General features: G+C 45.3%; 1 protein-coding gene across 2 annotated transcripts; it reads left to right on the top strand.

Moving 5' to 3' along the window:
- The first annotated feature begins 518 nt into the window (after nucleotides 1-518).
- LOC134006899 (tapasin-like) lies at nucleotides 519-4759 on the top strand. 2 transcript variants are annotated; one of them, XR_009927981.1, is made up of 9 exons: nucleotides 519-889; nucleotides 1063-1248; nucleotides 1468-1716; nucleotides 1884-2243; nucleotides 2760-3080; nucleotides 3383-3484; nucleotides 3649-3677; nucleotides 4012-4099; nucleotides 4456-4759. XR_009927981.1 is itself a non-coding variant. In XM_062446015.1 (9 exons), exons 1-8 carry the CDS (start codon nucleotides 829-831, stop codon nucleotides 4070-4072), a joined length of 1320 nt encoding a protein of 439 aa, XP_062301999.1. In that variant the 5' UTR covers nucleotides 520-828; the 3' UTR covers nucleotides 4073-4099; nucleotides 4456-4759. The 2 variants fall into 2 exon arrangements, 1 of the variants encoding a protein (XP_062301999.1); XM_062446015.1 differs by having other exon boundaries at nucleotides 520-889; nucleotides 4061-4099.
- The last annotated feature ends 6014 nt before the right edge of the window (nucleotides 4760-10773 follow it).

Below are 10773 nucleotides of genomic sequence, written 5' to 3'. Positions count from 1 at the left end.
TTTAGATGTTATGTTTATTCTTGAGAGCATTTAGCCATGGATCCCGGTGAGGCATTGAAACCAGTCAATGAATACAGACCGTTTATGACTGGAAAGTCCCTTCTTATGAACTGGGTAACAGCGCCCTAATAGGTAGAAACTCTAAACTGCATCTGATGTTTCTGAGAAATCAGCTGCCAGGTCACTTGACTGGCTGGTCGATCCACTTTGAGTGTTTCTGTGCCAACTGGCAACAACAGAATGACAACCAGGAAGTTGGTTTGAGGTTCATGTCTGCCTGTCTTTCAACCCAGAGCCACACTTTTATTTACATGGCTCTCTTTCAACTATGACATGCTTTTTGCCACCCTGTTAGTCTGGATTCTTGAGACCAGGTTCATTCTGGCATATTTCTTGTCAATTAAGGTTTAATTACAAGCGAGCTTAACAACAGCAAGTTGAGATCAGAATCTGTAAAAGGCAATAAAACATGTTGGCCTTGATTGTTTTAAAATGATTTTAGATGCATAGAGAAATCATGAGGGCATGCAGAATGTTCTATTCTGTTTCAAGATGCAATATTCACAATGTTTAAAATATTTGGCTTTCCAGGATCGGATCATGTCCTGAAATAACCCCACATTAACTGTTCTATTCACTCACGTACTCTGACCAAAAATTGTGTTAGATCGCTACCGTGTGGATGATAATGCGTGCAAAGTGAAAGTGAAACAAAAAGTGGAATTTCAGGGGAAATCCAACGACCAAAACACTTCTTCGTGAAGAAAAGGCCTTCGTGAAAACTTAAAACTGCAGACAGATTGGTACAACTGTCCATCGACAACAATCATGGCAAATATTTCGACAATTTACAAGCTTTCTTTGCTTGCACTAACTTACTTCATGCACGGTAAGCCAAAGCAATTTGCAGCTCTGGCGGACGTCATATATGCTTTCATGTAAAGAAAACCTTTACAGTTATTTTTCATATATGTTTAAGATATGTGAACAGTTTGTCTTAAAAGTTGATTTGCATAGCTATCTTAAATGCGCAAAACAAGCTATCGCTGTCTCCTCCTCCAGTCGGTGCGTCGACTTGCCCGGTTCTGGAGTGCTGGTTCGTGCAAGAGAAGCCAGGCAGAGGGTTCCCTGCGGCTATGACCCAGGAGAAATCTCTGTTGGTCATCGGAACCGACCCAGAAATCCAGGGAACCGGGTCACTGAAACCATCGTCAGACATAAACCCAGAGAGGGTCTACTACATCACAGGTCGGTTTTAACAGTCACTGGATGTGTTGAAATGATATGAGTGTGAGAAGATAGAGGAGGTGGTTCAGATCATGTTTGACACACTGAGATGCCCTTTAGTTGGAAAACCAGCAGTGACTTCTAACCTCAGTCAGTTTAGTTTAAAGATACGGTAAAGCTGGTTGATATGTCACATCTCACTGATAAAAGAATCCCTCTTGTGATTCCTGTGTGTTCCAGACCCTGCTGCCACCTTCTGCCACTCCTCTCTCCACCCACCAGGGGGTGCTGTGGAGAAACCCCAGTGTGAGCTCAACCCCTTCCTGCCTCAGCCCTCCACCGTCCAATGGGCCACTCCGCTAACAGACTCTGCCCTCAGCCCCGTCTACCTGCAAGCTGATTGGTACTCTGCTGCCTTGCAGGGCCTTGACAGACAGCTGACCCTGTCCAGTGTCATGCGTGCTCCCACGGCAACTACAGAACCCCAAGGTACATACATCTACATTAGATACAGACCAGCTGAGACTGGGAGAGGTTAACATCAATGCAAGATCAGTCTGATGTTCTCATTCTCCTCCTTTCCACTTTTTTCTTTGCCCCCTCCCTCCTTCCTTCCTCTTCTCCCTGCCTGCCTGCCTGCCTCCGTCCCCCCCCAGTGATCCTCAGTGTGTCCAGCAGAACCGTGAGGGTCCAGTCCAGACTGGGAGAACCGGTTCTCCTGGACTGTGGGTTCTGGGTGGACCCCTCCTCTCCCCTCTCCGGGTCGGGCTTTGCTGTGGAGTGGCGGTACCAGTTCAGGGGCGACGGACGATTGGTCCTGGCCTACGACGGCAAGGGCGACCGATTGGCTGATACCTGGGAGGCAGGGGCGGGGCTGGACATCGACGCCCTCCACAAGACAGGAAACGCATCACTGATCCTGCAGGAAGCCCAGGTGCGCCACTCTGGAACGTACATCTGCACGGTGTATCTGCCCTATCTGCTGGCTCAGGTGGCGGTGGACCTGGAGATAGTGGGTGAGACTCAGCTACATTACACTTATATGCACTGTAAATATACTATTAAAATAGGACATTCATATTATAAACATATCTGGAGATGGAGAGTGAGGCTGCAGCATGAAGATTCATTTAAGAGTTATTCATGCACTAATTGTTATTGACAGTAACAACCTCCTACATTATGGACAATACCAGAGCATGAAAGTGGTGATCCTACTTTAAAACCCCACTCCTTTCTTCTGGTTGTCCCTCCCTCTCTCTATTTCCCTCCCTCTCCTCTCTGTATATCTCTCCTCCTCTCTCTCTCCTCCTTCCTGTATCTCTCCTCCTCTCTCTCTCTCCTCCTCTTTGTCTCTCTCCTCCTCCCTCTCCTCTGTGTATATCTCTCCTCCTCTCTCTCTCCTCCCTGTAATCTCTCCTCCTCTTTCTCTCTCTCCTCCTCCCTCTCTCTCCTCTCTGTCTCTCTCCTCCTTCATGCATCTCTCCTCTCCCTCTCCTCTGTGTATATCTCTCCTCCTCTGTCTCTCCCAGAGCCCCCCTCCCTCTCCATCTTCCCCTCCCCGCTCCCCCTCTCCGCCCCGGGCCAGCTGGTGGTGGTGCAGTGTGAGGCGTCAGGCTTCGCCCCCCTGTCCCTGGAGCTGGGCTGGGAGCTGAGCGGGGCAGGGGGGGTCCAGGACCTGGGCCGGGGCAGCGTGACGGGCCACAGGCAGGCCTCTGACGGCACCTACAGCCAGCGCTCCCGTCTGGAGCTGGACCCAGCCAGGGTGGGGGGTGAGCGGGGGGGGCAGGTCAGCTGTGTGGCCGTCCACCAGGGGGGCACCCGACGAGTCAGCGTCTCCCTCAACGTGATTGGTGAGAGGAGCGGAACCGCTGGCCTATCACAGCCTTTAACCATTTTATGAGATTCATAACACATCGTTTATGATACTATGTAAAGTACTGTGTAAGTGTATTTACAATGGCCTATGTAATGTGACTGAGATACTGCAGAGTATAGTCTTACAGTGACTGACTGAGTCTGACACTGACTGACAGATCACATTGATAATGAAAGAAAAAAGTAAAATGTGATATGTTGATGATTTAATAGAAGAGTATGATTCATATGGTCTCATTTCTCTTTCTTTTTCTCTTTTTCTCTCTGTCGCTCCCAGGAATCAGCACTCCCTCTATTGAGGATTCCATGGCGATGGTTGCCGTGGCGCTGGGACTCTATGGTTTGATGAAGGTCTTCTCCTGGACAATCAGCAGCTCTGGTAAATAAACCATCATCCATCTATCTACTGTATACATTTATCTATTTATACATACATGCATCCATCCACCAACTAATCTACTAACCAAATAAAAACCGAAACAACCAACCAATCAGTATCAGCGTGGTGGAAGATGTGTCTAACTCTTACTTGTATTTCCTCAGACTCCACTGCTGCTGACACACAGGAGAAGGTAACACACATGCTCCTCTGACTCTCTTCCTCATGTCTGACTCTTTCTCATGTCTGACTCTCTTCCTCATGTCTGACTCTCTTCCTCATGTCTGACTCCCTTCCTCCATGTCTGAATCTCTTCCTCATGTCTGACTCTCTTCCTCATGTCAGACTCTTCCTCATGTCTGACTCTCTTCCTCCATGTCTGACTCTCTTCCTCCATGTCTGACTCTCTTCCTCATGTCTGACTCTCTTCCTCCTTGTCTGACTCTCTTCCACATGTTTGACTCTTCCTCATGTCTGACTCTCTTCCTCATGTCTGACTCTCTTCCTACCTGCTGGGTTTACTTCAGGCTGGCTTGGTGTTTAGTTAACCATCCTTCTAACGTGTCTCTGTTGCAGAAGGAGAATTAAACAATAGGAGCTGCATAGGGGCCAGGGGTAAGTAGGATGGATTTATCTATCTGTCTAATAGGCCCTTTTATTCTAAGGGTACAGGGGGGATTTGAACCTGGTACCTCTTCATCTGCAGTCAAATGAAATGCTGAATCACAGAGCTATACAAGCCCCAATGTTCAGTAGTTCTCACTATACACTATAGTCTAACTATAGATATACTGTATAGTTATACACATGTGTGTATATACAGTGCTTACTGCATATATGTATTGTCAATACCTATATTAAATTGTATAGTATAAAATATAATTACAGTTATAGTTACATATAGTCTAGGTAGACTACAATATTTACTGAATGTTCAAATAGTCAACCCAAATATGTATTTTTCTTTCCAGTGGTGCCTGAGAACTGAAGAGACCAGGACTGTTTGTAAATGTGCACATGTATACTTTTCTCTAAAGAAGTAAAGTGGCTGATTGGTTGTTAATATTCTTCTTTCTCTCTGATGATATTGCAGTAGAGACAGTAATTTACTGTAGACGTTTTGTACAGAATGAGGGAGTTGAGTTTTGAGAGTTGAGTAGTGTTGTTGTTTTCTCTCATGTCATATTTAGGCAGGATGGTTGACCTTTTTCTTTCACTGATTGTAGCTGCAAATTTGTATAAATTGAATAAAACGTGATTGTTTTTTATAACAAATCTATGCTGTGTTATGAATCTAAAAACAGAATAGAATGGTACACCGGATTCAATATGAACGCTGAATGATGAATCTCAGCAGAAGCCTGATTAATTTGAATCAGGTGTGTTGGAGCAAGGAAACATCTAAAACATGCAGGGCAGGAGGTCCTGATGACCAGGGTTAGGAAACACTGATCTAGATCTCATACAGACAAATGTGTCTCCACTAGATGGTGGCGAAATATCATGTGTTGCCCACCACCATAGAGAAAGAGCGTCATCTAGTGGTTAGGAAGGGTGATTGCAAGTCTCCCTCTTTCTCTCTTTTACTCTGTATTGCTCTCCCTCTCATCTCTTTCTCCTCATTGGTCAGAGATTGAGGAGAGTAGAGTTACAAACACAATGTTTGGTTAGTACTGTTTGGTTTCTAGGTAAGATACTTTCTCCTGTTTGGACTAGATTGAATAAAACAACAAGATTATAATGGTTTCGGATTTTATGTGATGGCTCTTGATTTGAAGAAGAGTCGATGGTAATAACACAGACAGTGGCAGCTAACAAAAAAGCACTCACTTCTTGGCACAGTTGTTGTGATGTCATACCAGACTGCGATTTACTAAATGGTCAGTTTATGTTCGCAAGTTTAAAAGCAAATAACAGGCCAGTAATGTCAGCTTTTACAATAGCTGTCATTGTCCATAACAAATCTGGCCTTCATAGGTATTCAACACAGGAATTCCATTATCCTGGATCTTTCAAAAAAGGGAATGGGTTATGAAAAAGAGAGAGCGAGAGAGCAAGCCCGAGAAAGCAAGAAACAGGGAGAAAGAGAGAAGGAAGTAATGAAATAGAGGGAGAGAGAGAGGTGAACAGTTGGTAGAGGCTTCAGTAAACACTTGAAGGTTTCTGTGAATCAATATTCTATTTGTTCTCCTACACTGCATGTAGGTAGCATTTGCACAAATGATGAAAACCGACAAGCAATATTTACAGCATGGCAATACACTGATTAAATTAGGACCATGAGTTATAGGACATGTTCTGTACTGATGTTTAAAATAGTGTGTGTGTCTGTACTGATGTTTACATTGGTGTGTGTGTTGTAGCATCCTAGGGCACACATGTAGAAACAAGGATACCTTACCTCTGCTGCAGTAGTTTCAATAGTTATTATTATACCTATCAGGCCCAGCCTGAATGTTAGACACATGCATGCATACACACTCTCAAGTATGCACACACACTCACAAGCATGCACACACACACACACGCCCATACTGTTCACACAGACACACACACACACACATTGCTGTAACGTTATCACAATTTGAGAGATCTCAAGCCTTCTCTCATCACCATCAGTCTGTCTAAATGACTCTCATCTCTCTCTCCAGCTCTGCTCTCACTCCCCCATTTGATCTCTCTCTCCTCCCTCTCTCCTCCCTCCACCACACAGCACTGCTTGTCTCATTCATTTCTGCTCACGCCATCCCTTCCTCTCTCCCTCCATCTCCTCATTCATTCCTATTCTACTTCTCATTCTCTCCTCTCTTTCTATCTCTCCTTCAACCCCTCCTGCTCCCCCTAATCTCTTACCTCCTTTCTCCTCCACCATCATATTTCTGTCTTTCCTTCTCTCTCATCCTCCCCCATACCTCCCCTCTCCCATATCTCTCTTTCTCCCTCCCTCCTTCTCTCACCCCCATCCCTCTCTCCTTGATGTCTGAGCGATGCTTGTGTGACGGATGGTCTAATGGGAGAGGATGGAACATTAAAACCATCATTCACAGGAACGTAATGTTCCAAAGCTTTCACTGGAGCTAGCTCCAGATACTCCATACGTGTGTGTGTGTGCGTGTGTGTTTTTGTGCATGTGTTTGTGTCTGTGTGTGTATGAAAAAGTAGGTATGTACAAGAGTGAATAGATTTTTGTATGAATGTGCACATGTGTGTATGTGTTTGTGTATGTAGGTGTGTGTGTGTGTGTCCAGTGTGTGTATGTAGGTATGTTTGTAAAAGTGTGTGAAGTTGATCTTAGTGTTATACTCAGGCCTAGCTGAGAGTCATAGTGGTTACAAATTAGAAGCAAAATATATAATTACAGGAAGGACCTTAATGCACCTATGGGTGTCCTGTGAATGTGCCTGCTTCAAACAGACAGTGTAAAACCTACTATCCATCACCTCAAGCTTGTATATGGAAGGCCTCTCTCCAGAATATCCTGATTGATAAAACATGGAGCAGTTTTCCTGTACCATTTTCACACGCACACACACACACACAGACACACACACACACACACACACACACTGCTTCTCAACACCTGAAACCTGTGAAGACTTGTGAAAGGTAAGACACTAATGAGGACCAATTACATGATGGTGTCAAAACCAGATTTCAGGGGCCTCAGTACACACACACGTACACACAGGATACCCTCTGGCTGGTGAAAAAAGGATAACTACACCCAGGTGCTTCATCCAGGAAGAGGAAATTGACAACTGAGTGTTTGTGAGGTCAAAGGTCACCTTATACTTGACAGGAAACAACATTAAGAATGACATACATGTAGAATCACAAGCATGTGGATTACAGATACCTACAGGGTTTGTGTGGACACACTGTAAGCAGAGACATACACACATACATGGTTTTATAAAATACCCTAAATGCACACTATAGAGCGGAAAAACCCACAAGCCACCTAGATCTGGTGAACAGGCTTGCTGATGTGTCATTGATGTTTTGTAGGTGGTGAGGGTGGTTTTGCTGGGGTGGGGGGAGTGGGGATAATATCCTGCCCTAACACACTCACACACACACACACACAAAAAATCGAATATGTGAGCTGGAAACAGCTGGTTCCAATATGTGGTCCAACCATAAAATACTTTGTATTCCCCAACCTTACAATGCAACACCAGAGGTGCCCCACCTCACACACACAGACACACACACACACACTCACACAGCCCCCACATATGATTTACATTACACACATGTGCACAGTCACTGGAGACGGTATGACTGCAGGTAACAGGACTAGAAGGAGAGTGACCTGAACAGTGATTACATGACACAGACCTTCTGGGTACAGGGCTGGTACACCTTCATCATCACCCCATCATCACCAGGATATACGGGAAAGGTTTGTATTCTTTTTCCAAACTAGCTACCAGTAGTGTGAAATTGCCACTATTAGTCTCCTAAAGTGCTTATTGCACTGATTGATTTTAAACATCTAAGAATGTTTGGATGGTGTATAATGTGAGGCAGCTTGCTGGGGGAACAACCTGTGACTGGTGCAGGGAGAGATCACACACCAGCACTGACATGAGTCCCACTCTGATAGGAGTGGTTGGTGGTCAGGATGGAGAGAAGACTGCCAGAGAGAGGGGGGAGAGAGAGATAAAGTGAGAAAGGGAGATTGAAGGTGAGAGAGACAGCAAGAGAGGGAGAAAGAGAGGGTGATTGAAGGAGAGAGAGAGAGAGATGGAAGAGAGATTGAAGAGATGGAAATGACTGAATTAAGGGAGAGATTGAGGATCTGGATCTGTTTTGCTTAATGTCCCGGGTTTATGAGGGCTGTTAAATCGTCTTTTTACAATGCTTGGCTGATCCACACACACACACGCTTACATGTATTAAATTATTTATGATGTAGTCCATGTGTGGGTCGCCATGGTGGCTCACTGGGTAGAGTGTGTATCAGATGAGCTGAGGCCTTCCTGCATCAGGCCAGGTCCCTCACCTGCATCAACACACTCTCTCACTCTCTCTGTCCACCTATATCAACACACACTCTCTCTCTCTCTCTCTCTCTCTCTCTCTCTCTCTCTCTCTCTCTCTCTCTCTCTCTCTCAGTCTTCACCTATATCAACACACTCTCTCACTCTCTCAGTCTTCACCTATATCAACACACTCTCACTCTCTCAGTCTTCACCTATATCAACACACTCTCACTCTCTCAGTCTTCACCTATATCAACACACTCTCACTCTCTCAGTCTTCACCTATATCAACACACTCTCTCTCTCTCAGTCTTCACCTATATCAACACTCCTCTCTCTCTCTCTCTCTCTCTCTCTCTCTCTCTCTCTCTCTCTCTCTCTCTCTCTCTCTCTCTCTCTCTCTCTCTCTCTCTCTCTCTCTCTCTCAGACTTCACCTATATCAACACATTCTCTCACTCTCTCAGTCTTCACCTATATCAACACACTCTCTCTCTCTCTCAGTCTTCACCTATATCAACACATTCTCTCACTCTCTCAGTCTTCACCTATATCAACACACTCTCTCTCTCTCTCTCTCTCTCTCTCTCTCTCTCTCTCTCTCTTTCTCTCTCACTCTCTCACTCTCAGTCTCACTCTCATGGTTGTAGCCCACTGCTTCTCATCCAAGATCATCTGGTCAAATTAATTGAACTAATCCCAGTTTTTTCCACTAAGCGGCTCTCGACAGTTGGTTGCTTGTCTTCAGGAACAGTCAGGTACAGAGAGACAGGCAGGTGCTCTAACACAGACAGACACAGGCAGGTGCAGAGAGACAGACAGGTGCTCTAACACAGACAGGCACAGGCAGTCCTGTGCTTGGCACATCGCTCATCTGTCTCATTTGGACCCGGCTGACAAGAAGGAGGATAACAAAGCAGCTGATGAACAGATCTTAAACAGATGCTGCCTCTGAACGCTCTCTGGAAGGCATGCCCCTGTTCAGAGTGTGGAGTGGGCGTTCAGGGAGGTCTGGGTTGTCGCTCGCTGCTCTCTCTCTCCTTTCTCACTCCAAGTCTCCTTGCCCCTCTCTCTCTCTCTCTCTCTCTCTATTCTCTCATTCTCTCCTTCTTTCTCACTCTCACTCCGTGTCCCTATCTCTCTCTGCTCTCTCTCTTTGTCTGCTCTCTCACTCTCTCATTATCTCTCTTTATCTCTCTCCTTCTCACTCTCTTGCTCCCTGCTATCTCTCTCTGCTCTCTCCTGAATCCTGACAGGAGATTACTGTGAAGAGTGATGGACAATCAAAGTAGGTTTTAACTCCCTCCAGGCCACAAAGGTGTGGTGCCTGGGTGCATTCACAAGCACTTAACGTTTTCATGTTCACATGGCAACAGCACAAGACACTCTACGGTAGATAGATCCCCATACCCAGGCCAGGGAGAAGGGTGGCTGGGAGTCACTTTTAAATTCACCAGCTGGTCTCATTCTGGGCCTACTGGGAGTAAAGGGAAATACCTAACTCTGACTAACGTAAACAAACCACACACCTCTTGGGAAGCTTGTAACTACAGCCCAGTGAAAATGATGGAACTAATCCTAATTTAACAAAGCAGATGTATCTAGACTACAGCTCTGAGGTCAGTTATGCCCCAGCGAGATCTTTTCAGTTTTGATTTGCATTCAATTTGAAAAACATTTCCCAAGCGATTAATGACATGATGCCATGAGCTATGACCTGAGTAGAACTATAAACATTTAATATGTGTTTAAGATGTCAATAAAGCACAAGTCATGTATTATGCAATTCACTTTCGATGTGGGAAGAATTCAACAGGGTCATGTGGTTTTCTCTTCTGGCTCCTGGCGTCCCCCTCTGAAAAGTAGATGAAATGTAACAACGTTTCAGTGGGTCTTCTCCTCTGTGTGTGTCTGAGGTCTGTGAGACTTCCTCTTCGCACTCTTTTGATCAGTTCTGAACAGTTCCTGGTGGTGCAGTATCATCGTGGGTTTGTTTTTGCTGTCTTCACTCATCAGTCCGCTGACAGAGTTTATGAGACACGACTGTCTCCAACAACCAACCGTACTCACACTGTAAGGGGGAGGCATGTAGAGAAAGAGTGTGTGTGTAAGAGTGTGTGCGTACGTGCATGCGTTAAAGAGATATACACTGAGAGGGAGAGAGAGAGAGAGAGAGAGAGAGAGAGAGAGAGAAAGAGAGAGAGAGAGAGAGAGCAGGGAAGGGCAAAGTTTGGAGAAGAGAGAGAAGAGATAGAATGTTCATGACTGTAGAAAAGGAGTTTTACTTGAGGAAGTCTGGACTG

Source organism: Osmerus eperlanus, chromosome 20 (genome assembly GCF_963692335.1).
Source record: "Osmerus eperlanus chromosome 20, fOsmEpe2.1, whole genome shotgun sequence".
NCBI lineage: Eukaryota > Metazoa > Chordata > Actinopteri > Osmeriformes > Osmeridae > Osmerus > Osmerus eperlanus.
Note: the sequence above shows the minus strand (reverse complement) of the source record. Positions and strands in the feature narration are given on the sequence as shown.

Excerpts from the sequence above, each read along its gene's own strand:
- LOC134006899 (XM_062446015.1), top strand. The coding sequence starts at position 829 with ATGGCAAATATTTCGACAATTTACAAGCTTTCTTTGCTTGCACTAACT. Across the intron at positions 890-1,062 it reads ACTAACTTACTTCATGCACG|TCGGTGCGTCGACTTGCCCG; the intron begins GTAAGCCAAAGC and ends CTCCTCCTCCAG. Across the intron at positions 2,244-2,759 it reads GGTGGACCTGGAGATAGTGG|AGCCCCCCTCCCTCTCCATC; the intron begins GTGAGACTCAGC and ends TGTCTCTCCCAG.